Consider the following 12788-nt stretch of genomic DNA (forward strand, 5'->3'; position numbering starts at 1 on the left):
TTTGATATTGTTTTTTCTATTTATATTATCTTCTACTCCTCATTGAAAGCAACCTAGTACATAGAAGTGTTACAATATCAACACAACAAAAGGTCACACAAGGGACAGTGTGTGAAAACTGTGAGGATTGTGTGTTCTATGTGGGTGGCCTGCAAGCTTTTAGGGCTAATGAATACTTAGATCAGTTGAATATGCCAAAAGCCAATAAATGTAAGAGAAAAGTCTGATATGAATGTATTTTATTGGTTGTACTCGTTCATTTAAGACATTCATTTGGAACTTGAAACTTTGCATTGATTTTTCCAAATGTGGATACAAGAAGATTGAAGCACATTTTTACAACTTTAAGACACTGACAATTTTAATAAGGGCTATAACAGTTTTCGTACTGGGTAGCTGATGTAGTTCTTAAAAATGATCGCTGATTTAAAGACGTCTCTTACCAAATTAGTGCACCTCATGAAAGCTAACCAGGTGCTAAAGTGCTACTCTAATGAAAACTACACAATCACAGCTCCATGACAAATCATCCACACAATGACCAGTCCCATTACATATAACCTAGAACATAACTAAAGCTCCTTACACACCAAGCCGATTTTCGGCGTCGATAGATGTCGGGCCGTCGATGAGCGTCGTGTCGCCCTACTCAGATTGGTGTGTACTGCTCCGTCGTGTCTTTTCGGCCATGCCAACACCTTCTGCCGCCGATTCGACATGTTGAATTGGGAGGCCGTCGGCAAAATAAATCACTGATTGGCTGTTCAGCTTAGCGAATCAGTGCATGAGAAGCGAAACGGAAGTGAGGGACCCAAACAGACTTAAGAAGGCAAATCTGAGATTTCATTTAACTCCAGCTCTCGACACAGGTTCGGGAAAGCCCCATGAGCTTCTCGGTATAGAGTGACAATGGAACGCACACGCTATTTATTGTTTGTTTATATATCGCAGTCTGTTCTTCTTCTCTCGGTGTATCATGCAGTCTGTCTTCCGTTTGTTGCCTCTTTTGAATGACGAATACACACTACCGACGCCTGCTGGTAAGGAGAGTTATTGCCACTCACGCATGCAGTTTGTACGTGCAACTTGGCCGCTGGCTGAAGTCTTTGCGGTGTGTTCCATTGCAAAACATGGCCAAGATGCAGGAGACGTGTCTCGACGGAACTTTGGTGTTCTTTGGCATCAGTTTGGTGTGTAAGAGGCTTCACAGTAGTGCCTTTAGTCTTTCATCAGCATTAAACAAAACGCTTACATTGTATTGTTTTGCACCATACGCCAGCAGATTTATTTGCTCGCTCAAAGCACAGATTAATGTCGATCACATTTGGCATGCAAGATGGTCTGTCTAAAGTTATTCGATTTATAAAAAACAAGTGTGACATTGCTTCTCACAATCTCAGGAGTCTGGATGGGAAAGTGCTGTTGGGTAATTAAGTCGTTGTCCTTACTTACACTTGTTGTTATATATAAACTATTATTATTATACCTGTTATGTGCAACGATATAGTGAAACATCCCTGTGTGTGTGTGTGTGTGTGTGTGTGTGTGTGTGTGTGTGTGTGTGATCCCAGCTATACATTGGTTCTTCTTAGCACTCAGGGACACAGGCACTCACACAAACACACACACTGTAAGGAGATGGGGCGAACCAGACGGAGTCAAACATCTGTTAACATCTCCTTGTAAGGAGATGGGGCAAACCAGACGGAGTCAACGACTGCTGACTCATTGCCTAGGGCCCCGCCCAGGAGTGAAGCAACCAATTAGAAATATGAAGGGAGGAGCAACCGACACAACTCCTCCCACAGAATCTGTATGTAAACTGCCCCAATATTCATGCTCGGCGCTCTCTTCTGTTTGACTATCCTGATACGTATATCACACGGTAGTAGAATTGAGCCCAGAGTACTCTGTAGGTTGTACTGTTGCTTTTACCATTAAATCAGCTCATTGCTTATCCCATACCTCAGTGTTCGAGTCCTTTTTCTTGTAACAGACTACTCATCAACGGACGGCGCGGAGCAGAGATTAACCTTCCAACCACTCGATTGGGTGGCACTCCAACAGCCCGCACATGCGCATTAAACAGAAAACTATAAGACAGGACCGTCTTCAAACAACCCAGGCCGCCCAGGAAGAGAGCCATTTCTCAGCACGGCAGATCTTTTCCTGCACCGGAGAGACGGAGTGCAACCATTACATTGTGGTAGGTGAAAACAACAATTTAATTATGCTGCTGTATTTCGTAGCATAGTGTTATTTTCATGCTATATATTTTGCCATTTCTCAGTAAACGTACTTGGTAACATTATTTGATGTCGAGGTTGGTAAATGCTAAACTTAGTTTAGTTTAACTTTACACCTGGTAACAATACGTGATGTCGACGTCGGTAAATGTTACATAAATTAACTCATTTTATCCGTGACTTATTTTACAGCGGTAGCGTTAATTAGCTAGTTATTAGCTAGCTAGCAAGCAGCTAGAATACCACCATGCGGTCCCGGCCCGGCCCCGCATGGTGGTTCTAATTCAACTTCAAGTTTTATTTTTCAACGTTGCTTTTTGGACCTGCAGCGCATGTTTTTATCTTTTGGCATGCTGAGAGATTTTTTGTTTTGTTAATGGAAAATGTTTTGCAGTTGGTTCAAAGACACCTGCATATAATGTAATTATCTTAATAAGATGCTGTGTGGTGTGATTTCCAATATAATAAATGCTGAAAAATAAGTGCACAGGATGTTTTATTAATTTAATTTAGTGATAAACTTAACGGTTACTCCTGTCTTTAATTTGTTTAGCACCCTGCAACAATTTGGGTTTCTCATTTTGCCCCCCAGGAAAAATAATTGCCCACCCTGCTAATAATATTAACTGAGATGGGAGTTGAGAAAAGTCTGTTCTGATCTGAGCATCTCAAAATGATAAAGACAATGGCGCACCCAGCAATTTGTAAAGCAATGTCAATTTGACAAACAAGATATGAAATTTCCAATCAAAAAACACTGCTAACCTTACTATAGGTGTGTACAACCGTAGATAAAAAATATAGCTAGATGACTTAATCCTAAACTAAGCCTGAACGCACACAAAGGTCTTCAACAACTATATTGATTGCATTAAAGTTAAATCATATTCTGCCATTGATTGGAGCATTTCTATTGGTGATGTTTTTGAAGGCTATGAGTTAATCTTTCTTTTTTTTCTCCCTCTTTCTCAAAGTTGTCGACGGATGCCCAACCAGCAATGAACATAAAGAAACCTAGGCGAGCTGAGTCTAACCATTACCAATCTCTGCCTTTCAACGACACACCAGAGTCCATGGAGCAAGAGAGAGTGGCCCTCTTGTCTGAGGTAAAGAAAAGGAACAATGTCCAAACAATAAGACTCGGACGTTTGCATTTCGGAGGCAAGAAATTGTCGACAAGAAAACATCTTTGCACGAAATGATCGAGAGATGGCCAGCACTCTTCGAAGTTCAAGAGGTACACTAACTTTACTCATAGTATGTATGTATATGTGTGTGTAATCAAATGTACGTAAAGCTAAATCACATGCTTTTGCATGAGGCACGTATCCTTTGTCTGTTTTTGATATATATATATATATATATACCTATACTACCTATGTTCCCTAGGTGAATGAAGAATTCATCAGAGTAACCACAATATCCCTTGAAGCAAGGTTCATGCAGAAACTTGTCGAGAAGTGCAGTGAACTAATTCAAATCGTCAGAAAGAAGGGGGGAGCTATCCGGGAGAAGACAAAGCTCCTGCCATTTGTGGAAACGGTATGTACAGATGTTTTTTACTTTACTGCTCACTTACATATATGCCTCAATAACAATAGATATATTTTTCAATACATAATCAATTATTTATAGCATTAATCCGACACAGCAACCTTTTAGCCGGAGGTTTCATAGACTTGGCACATTCATTCTTCATGTTCATGTTTTTCTACATGTTTATAGGTGCAGACATCCATTTTGGCGTAATGGGAATTATTGGCTGTTTTTTCATGGCCTTAATATGGTTGACACACTAATTGACTGATATTGTAATCATTATTTTATCGACTGATATGAAAAAGTGTCCAGCCCTACCTTCATGCCAAACTATGCTCTTTTTCCATGTCTCTACTGTCTAAATGCATCCTTACTCATTTATCACCCAAAGCTCATTTGCATATTTGACCATTCCCATGCATTCATTCTAGGGGTGCAACAACTAATCGACTTAATCGATTAAAATCGATTACCAAATTAGTTGCCAACTAATTCAGTCGTCGATTCGTTGGTGACTTCATCACGTGTGTTTTACGCGCCGTTAAGCTCCAACGTTATTGGTCTTTTTATCGGTACTGGAGATATTTAAAAAATATATGTCATGTATTATTGCTACAAAAACATTATATCGCAGTCTTAGTGTCGCCAACTCGTGTCCAACATGCAAAAAGACAAACAAATGCGTCTATGATGTATTTTCGATCAGACGAGATCTCTCTCCCCCGTCTGTGTGGGAGGGGGCGGGGCAGTTTACACACACGCAGCTGTTACATGCAGCAACACACTGCGGAGATGGCGGAGAGAACGCGCTCCGAGGTGTGGTTAAACTTAACCCGTCTCGATGTGGACAATGCTCGTTGCCAAAAGTGCAATAAGAGTTTAGCATGTAAGGGCGGTAACACGAGCAATTTGTCTAAACATTTAGCAAAAGTGCACTACATTCAGACGGAGGAATGCACCGGGTTCGACTGTCTTTCTAGTAGCTCTGTAGCCCCATCCACGAGTAACGTTTCCACGTCAGGTGTTATGTATGCTAGCAGCAACACACAGAGTTAACTACATTATACAAAAATGGGTTAATGATTAGAGGTAACTGAGTTATTTATTTCGTTAAAGTTTCAGCTATTCTTTTTACAGTTCTGTCATCAGATTATTTAATACGTTTTGTTAAAACACTGTTGTTTCTTTTGATGCAAAATATTATTTATTTAATTGAAATAAAAAGCAATGTTAATTTTGTTCAAAATATGTTTAGTTGATTTAATAATATATGTATTTTTGAATCAAGTATTCATCTTTATTGTCTTCATTGTTAGTTTCCACATGCCTAAAACAACCTCAAGCTAAATCTAAAAGTTGATGGCTAAATAAGAGCGTTTGAGAAATTGTGCAAGGCATACAGTAATAGTCCGAATAGTCGATTAATCGTTTCATTAATCGATAGATTAATCGGTTATCAAATTATTTGTTTGTTGCAGCCCTACTAGCTCTCAATCCCACATTAACAAACCCTGGCAAACTCACACTGATTGAATGGACGAACTGAACAATTAACATTAATTATTGTGACTGTCTTCATGCAGGATACTGACACCACTACAAAGAGGGAGATTGCTCTCAAATGTCTCATCCTCAACATGGGAGAATCGGTGGAGGACCTGATCAAAGAATTCTCGGTAAGGCAAGATTACTGTTGAGGTGTTAAAATTCTAGCTAAGGCTCTCCAGTTTATATCAATCAATCAATCAATGTTTATTTATACAGCCCAATATCACAAATGTTACATTTGTCTCAGTGGACTTCACAGTTTCTACAGAATATCAGTATGACAATACGACACCCTCTGTCCTTAGACCCTCACATCGTACAAGGAAAAACTTCCAGAGAAAACCCACAGTTTAAAGGGAAAATGGGAGAAACCTCAGGGAGAGCAACAAAGGAGGGATCCCTCTCCCAGGACGGACAGACGTGCAATAGATGCCGTGTGTACATTGAAAAGATAATACATTTGCAACATAGGTAGTCCAAATGTGTAGAAATGCATGTGTATATAATAGGAAGATGAATCCACGAGGATATCCATCCAGGACTTATGATCCAGGACCACAGCCACGACTCAAGATCCAGGACATCGCGATCCATGACACAGGACCGCAGGATCATCCATGAATCCGGATCCCGGCGTATATAGACACCAAAAAGAAAGACATTTGGGGAAGCTGGGTTAATCGGAACATGAGAGTACACGGGTATAGACAGAGAGAAGGAAGAAGTAAGATGTCCCCCAACAAACTAAGCCTATATCAGCAAAACTAGGGGCTGAATCTAATCAGCCTTAACTATAAGCTTTATCAAAAAGGAAGGTCTTAAGCGCACTCTTAAAAACGGATAGGTTGTCTGCCGCCCGAACACAAACTGGAAGCTGATTCCACAAAAGTGGAGCTTGATAAGAAAAGGCTTATATTATGTGTGTTACATTTTACATAACATTTTAATTATTTAGCAGGTGCTCTTATCCCGAGTGACTAACAACAAGTGTAATAGGAGAACAAGTCAAATTCAAATGTCACCAACACAGGGAGTAACCAATAGGCAGTCCTAGTAGTGTTTAAAGAGTTGCTCAGACAATAGCTACAGACAAGAGCCAAAGCTATGCATCACGATACAATTCCTTCTTTCAGCCAATTATGGCCTTCCAGGACGTCCACGATATGTCTTAACAGTTAGGCTATTCATCTGGGGGGAAACCCGAGCAATATTGATTTCAGATAATTTTTTCCTAAATTATTTTCCAGGTGTCGGAGAAGGAAGAGGCTGGACAAATTCTTCAGCAGGAAACTATCGCAATCTTCGTCATCAGAGACGCACAAGCCGCAACCAAAGACATTGGCATCTTTCTTGAGGGACTAGAGGTTGTGAATAAGTTGGCGTCTGTTGCAAATGCTGTTGCCATTCTCCCGGACTTCCTTTATGCTCTCAATCTGGAATGTCCCAAGACATTAAAATTAACATTTGAATATATCCAGAAAGTCTTCATGGAGCTGAAACCGAAAGGCATGGCCACCAAGGTCAAGAAGCTCTATGACCAGCCCTACAATAGAGCTTAGTTCAGGTTTCCTACACGTCCAAGTGTTCCAGTCATGGAAAATGATAAAGACAATAACAAGTCACAGAAAATGTATGTGACTCTCCTGGGGAATGAAAAGGTTACGGTTCGTCATTCTGAAGTAGAACTGTTTGAAAATATAAAAACTAAGAACTAAGCTTAATGGCTAACTTAAGACTTGACTCACTTTTACACGATTTTTCAAAATGTGTAGAATGTCTTCATGTCTGGTCAGCTCAATGTTAACCTCACTTGAGGATTTTACATTTCAGCACGTTTGGGATTCCAAAGTTAATGTTATTAGAGTTGTTGAATGTTAAGGTAAATCGGGGTGTCTGTGTAAGAATTAGGCTGTGATTTAAAGCATGCAAAACATAACTAATTTAAGGAAGAGGGCTTAAAAATACAGCTAAATTGTTTTACCCTTAAAGGTAATATTTATTAAAATTATAATTTTGGTATTTTTCTCATTGTAAACTGGTGGTCATATTTTTGTTTGCTTATATCACAGCATAAGTCTGAAATATATTTCATTTTCAAAAGGAACGGTCATTTTATAGTATGAACGTTTTTCATTTGTTTTCTTAAATGTTTTGATATGTGGGGCTGACAATCAGACCATTGAAACTTGACTATTTTCTGGCAAGAATTATTTTTCATTTTTATGCCTTTAGGCATACAACCGCGGTGCAGTTTTTCTATGTATTATTTTTAAATTGTTACATTTTATTTGAACAATGCAGATACCCTGTAAATATGTTTTTTTTATAAGTAATAAACCCGTTATTAAATATCACAATGTGTAATGAGAATTATTGATGTAATCTATATTTTTTGGATTAGATTAAATGAGAAAAATATAGTTTAACAAAATGTATACATTTTTGATTGGATAAAACAAATGATATTTAGTTAATTTTAATGAGAAAAAACTGTTTGATAAAATCTATATTTTTTTGTTTGGATTAAATATAGAATTTAAATTAATTGACTTCCTTCAACAAGAAAAATATATTTTGTGCCAAGTCTTATATAATAGTTTCCATGGACATAAGAAATATTGTTTGAGGCAAGTTATTTATTTTTCATTGGCTCAAGCTATAGAGTATAGATGTGAACCATTACCCTACATTTTTTTAATTGGTTGAACGAAATACTTTTACCAGTGTAAACTTCAAAGTCTTGAAACAAATATATATTCCTGTTTGTTTTCTGGTGGCTTCATTATGCATTCAATGAGGCCATTTAGTGCATTTTGCGTCTGACTGACTGACAAACTGACTGAATTATGTAAAGGAAAACCAATTGTTTACAAACTGTGGTGCAGCCACACACACACACTTTAGCACTCAGTTGAAACTTGGTGTTCAGGTGTTGTGTCGTTAGATTATTATCCATCCCTCTAGCACAGGGGTCTGCAACCTTTTTGACCAAAAGAGCCATTTTGCTCCTTTTTCCCCAAACATTTTTTGTCTGGAGCCGCAAAACATATTTCATAGCTTGATAGCTAATAATGTTGTATCTATTGTTATATCAGACAAAAACTACGGTTTTTTTGCATGTATTAGGCTATTTATTACATTATATAAAACTTTTAACCTCTAATAAGAAACAAAAAACTCCAATAAGGAGAATTACAAATAATACACAGGCCTACTTTAAAATAAATTAAACACAGCACTTGGGGAGTCCTCTGCACATTTGAAGGGGAAAAAAATATTATTAAAATGTGCCCACTTTGAAATAAATACAACTTATAGCTGCACCCTAAAAAGAGTTAAAGGTAGGGTAGGTAAGAATGGAGAAACCAGCTCGAGTGCGCTAGAATTTGAAAATACACAACCGGAAAAAATAGGCCTCTTCCTTCAGACTTTCTTACAGAGCCCCTCCTCCAACACACACGAACGCGCATCATCAATAAGGCCACGAGATAAGTTTGTGCACAGATCGAAGGCTGACAGGCAGTCAGGTCATCCAGTTACTTTAGTCGGGTTCGCTAAAATGATTGGTCGTGCTTTTTACAGCGCTACGGCTTCCAGAGATTAATTTTTGTATGTATTTATTGTCAAAGCATTTAATATATTCATTGCTATCGGGACGTTAAGAGCATTCCATGGAATATAACAAAAAGTGTTTTCTGAAATAAATGACATACCCCATTGAATTATGACTGAAGATTGTCAGCTGTCTTCCTCTCCCGCGTTGTTCCTCGATACTTATAGGCTGCAGCACCTTTGACAACTTATCTCTCTACATATCAAACATACCGGTAAATCAGCATCGTTTGCTGTGAAAGCATATAACTCTGTCCACACAGAATTAAATCCTCGGTGTTCCTCCGGTACTTTTCTTTGATTTATCCATAGTTCGCTCATCGAGCCGGGGGTCCCCGCGAGAGCGCCTCCAAGAAAAGGTGCTCGCGCAGGACCGTAGCAGGATGTGACGCATATTTTAGTTGACCTAATTAAAACCGTTTTGTTTTTTATTTATGTGTCACAGTATCACCTCAAAATACAAGATACGAAACATTTTCAACCATGCAACAAAATATAAATAGTCCTACAAATACTTTTATTTTATTTCCTTCTTATTGTTGTCTAAGCTCAAGGGAGCCAGAGCAGAGGGCTTAAAGGGCCGCATGCGGGCCGCGGGTTGCCGACCCCTGCTCTAGCACATGACCCGACATGACCTTGCGGTGTGTTCACACCAGCTGTGATACACATCTTTCGTCGTGTGTGAGTGTTGAAGTATTATTGGAGTTATTTGAAGTATTAAAGTAACGTGTTATGGCAGGAAAGTTCAATCTGGTATATTCATTTTAATGTCACCTTATATAGAATATGTGTTAAACTTGTGATTTCTGCATTGAGTGACTTCTGCCTAGCAGATACCAAGAAGAGGCCCCTAGGGTCTCTCTGTTAATTATCAATAGTCCTTGCAATTAACAGGGGAAGTCCCAGATACATTTTCAGATAATGTAGTTAAAGTCTTGTAGAATTCATGTTTATCTCCTACACATCCTGCAGGCCTGGAGACTTGGGTCACCCAGCAGTAACCAAGATAAACGTCCTTTTGAGCTTATCAATAAAATGTATTCATTCCTAGTAAGCTGACTTTGGGGTGAAGGGAAGTTCAGGGAAGCCATTAAGCCACAATAACAATTAAACTTCTGTTAATCAACCAAAACTCATGACTTTCAGGGGACAGGACATTCGGACCTATAACAAGGGTCACTTCCAAGAGAATATGTGTGTGTATTTCTTACTGTGATCAGATGTCCTGTATAATCATTTATCAACTATTCCTGTATTGGTGTTTTATTTGATTCCTCTGCTTTTATTATTTCATATGTGGGTACTGGAGGGCTACAAACAGTGTGGAGAAAGCCGCATAGCTCCTCCTGGGGTTTTGGATATAAGCCTATGTTTTCTTTAGACCAGCCTCTTCTTTTCTTCAAACTGACCAGATCCATGAGATTGGAGGAAGAGCAGGAAGTACTTCCTTTGTGTTTGTGTTTGTATTTGTATTTGTATTTGTATTGTTACTTTTTATCATTAAAACAAGATTATTGTTTAACTTGCATTCTGGTGTTTCTTAATCCCTTCCTTTTTACGAATTTACCCAGCTTATCAAACGACACGCGGAGACGAGGTTGGTTTTGAACATCCTCCAAATCTCCAACAAGTGGTGACCCGACGTGTCTGAGTGGGGTGTTTTCGGGGAAGAGACCACCAGCAGCAAGCGGACGGAATAGTCCAGGGCTAAACATCTCGGCTTCTTCTGACAACTAAAAACAGAGCTCTGACAATAACAGGTGAGCAGATGCCAGCTTAATTCGAAATCTGTGATTTGACCATATTCCACATTTTAGGGTTGTCAGACGAAGTTTACAGTGTTTTTATAGTAACAGTACAGATACATATTTTAGATAGGTAGGAAAGTTATATAACATAAAAGTGAATCAACGAGGTATGTAAGACGAAGGTGAAAGGCCCCGTACTTTTTTCAGAAAGGAGACGGCTGAAGACTCGTTGGGGGACGTCCAGTGACCGTTTTCAGACGGCATCCGGGGACGAATCAGAATAACAATTCTTAGGTTCATAGGAATCGAAGTTGAGTTATAAGTACATCCAAAGGAGAGAAACGCAACCTTCAAAAAGCAATTTTGAAGTGACCGGATCTCATTAATCCTTTGTTCTGTGGGGTTGAATCTATAAAGCCAAACGTCACGATAAAGAGTTCTGTGGGCCTGAGTTTCGGCTCCATGTCAGCGTCACATCGTTGAAAGACGGTGTTGAAGCGCGCTGAGAGGCTTGCTAAACTTGTTGAAATAAACATCGGACAATAAAAGCTGAATAGACTGTACGGGGAATTTTTTCTGTGAATATTTACTAGTCAGATAAAGAAGCAAAGTTTAAGCCTGCTGCTTCCAAAATCATTTCTCCCCTCAGTGAGGTGGAGCTCATTCCTGGTCGGGTGCCGCCATCTGGTGGCAAACAGGGTGTGGCACAGCAAAGACAGACTAGCGGTTCGAGTATTGCTTAATAGTATAGTTTGTTGGCTCCATCTGCTGGACGTATTTTGTAGTATCTCTTGCAATATTGCGTTACACCTGGAAGACGCTTTAATCCAAAGCAACTCACAATAACTGCGTTTCACCAGGAACATACAATCAAAGAAGACAGGATCATTAAACTAATCAGGTTTTATAAGTGCCAAAACATTTCGAGTGCTACTCAACTGGCTTTCAATAAGCCAGTCCGCTGCTCCTATATAAGTGCTTTACTGGTACTTTTCTGTTACTGCATTTATCACTCAAGGTGGAGTTCAAATACATGTGTTTATACACTCAAACTATTTACACGTCTAGACAAAGGCAGGGCAGTTAAATAAATACAATAACTACATTAGGAGTGACGACGAGCATTGTCCTGTATATCACAAATTACTAGTGAACACATATTGACCTAGTCAGATAAATACACGCGAAGTCAATATGGAAGGGCAGTTCAACAAAAGTGATTTAGACGTCCCAATTCCCGGAAGTTTCCAAGAACAATGGTGGAACAAAACAGGGAGACAAGAAGAAGGCTTGTGCCGACCTTAGGTTCCTCCATGATAGAATGATAAAAGAAGATAGAGTGGGAGGGGATGACACTCTAGGAAATTTAGGCTCAGCTCTGAATCAGTATGAGCGACAGCTGGTAAAGCAACTGGGTAACCTAAACGAGCAGAAGCCCGGATTTTTTGCCCGTCAGAAACTAAAGGAAGAGAAAGAGGCGGTTGATAAATTAAGGAGGATTTGCCACAACGCAGCACTTGTCAGGAAGGGGATGATTGTGGTTCTCCCCCCAGTCAACAATCCCCCAGTCATGGTAGCAGCCCAAACTCAGGGGGGGGAGTTTCAACTTTCTAGTGACGTTGGCACTCTCCTGTTCCCCCAGGACATTAGGGACGTGTGCGTGCTGACACCACCACCCACAGATGACGACATACATCAATATGTTGCAGAACGTATCAGATTTTATAGGGATATGACTCAAAAGGACACCTCTGCCTCAGACAGGAGGAGACGAAATCTCAGCAGTGCTGTAAATGACGTGTGCACTGCAAGAACGGCTAGTTCAGGAGAGGGGTCTCAGACAGGAAATGTAGGGGATCAGTATGTCTCAATTCATTCCCCCCTGATTTATCCGGATTTATCCAGTGTATCTACACAACCGCCTCCTTACTCTTCCCCTGTCCCGAACGCACCCCCCAGGTATAGTCTACAAATGCCACTGGAAAAAGTGGGCTTTGGGTCAGCCCAAGAAAAAGCAGGTGTAAGGGGGGATAACTTTAAAATAGTGGGTAATGTTTCGCTAACTCCTTTAAGGAAGACCTCCATTAAAAAGGGC

General features: G+C 39.7%; 1 protein-coding gene across 2 annotated transcripts; it reads left to right on the top strand.

Moving 5' to 3' along the window:
- Positions 1–1883: 1883 nt before the first annotated feature.
- On the top strand, positions 1884–7690 carry LOC307033578 (uncharacterized protein). 2 transcript variants are annotated; one of them, XM_079672105.1, is made up of 5 exons: positions 1884–2210; positions 3221–3483; positions 3636–3788; positions 5369–5461; positions 6581–7690. In XM_079672105.1, exons 2-5 carry the CDS (start codon positions 3445–3447, stop codon positions 6890–6892), a joined length of 597 nt encoding a protein of 198 aa, XP_079528231.1. In that variant the 5' UTR covers positions 1884–2210; positions 3221–3444; the 3' UTR covers positions 6893–7690. The 2 variants fall into 2 exon arrangements, with proteins under 2 accessions (XP_079528231.1, XP_079528232.1); XM_079672106.1 differs by having other exon boundaries at positions 1884–2206.
- The last annotated feature ends 5098 nt before the right edge of the window (positions 7691–12788 follow it).

This window comes from Notothenia rossii (assembly GCF_949606895.1).
Source record: "Notothenia rossii genome assembly, chromosome: 3".
Lineage (NCBI taxonomy): Eukaryota > Metazoa > Chordata > Actinopteri > Perciformes > Nototheniidae > Notothenia > Notothenia rossii.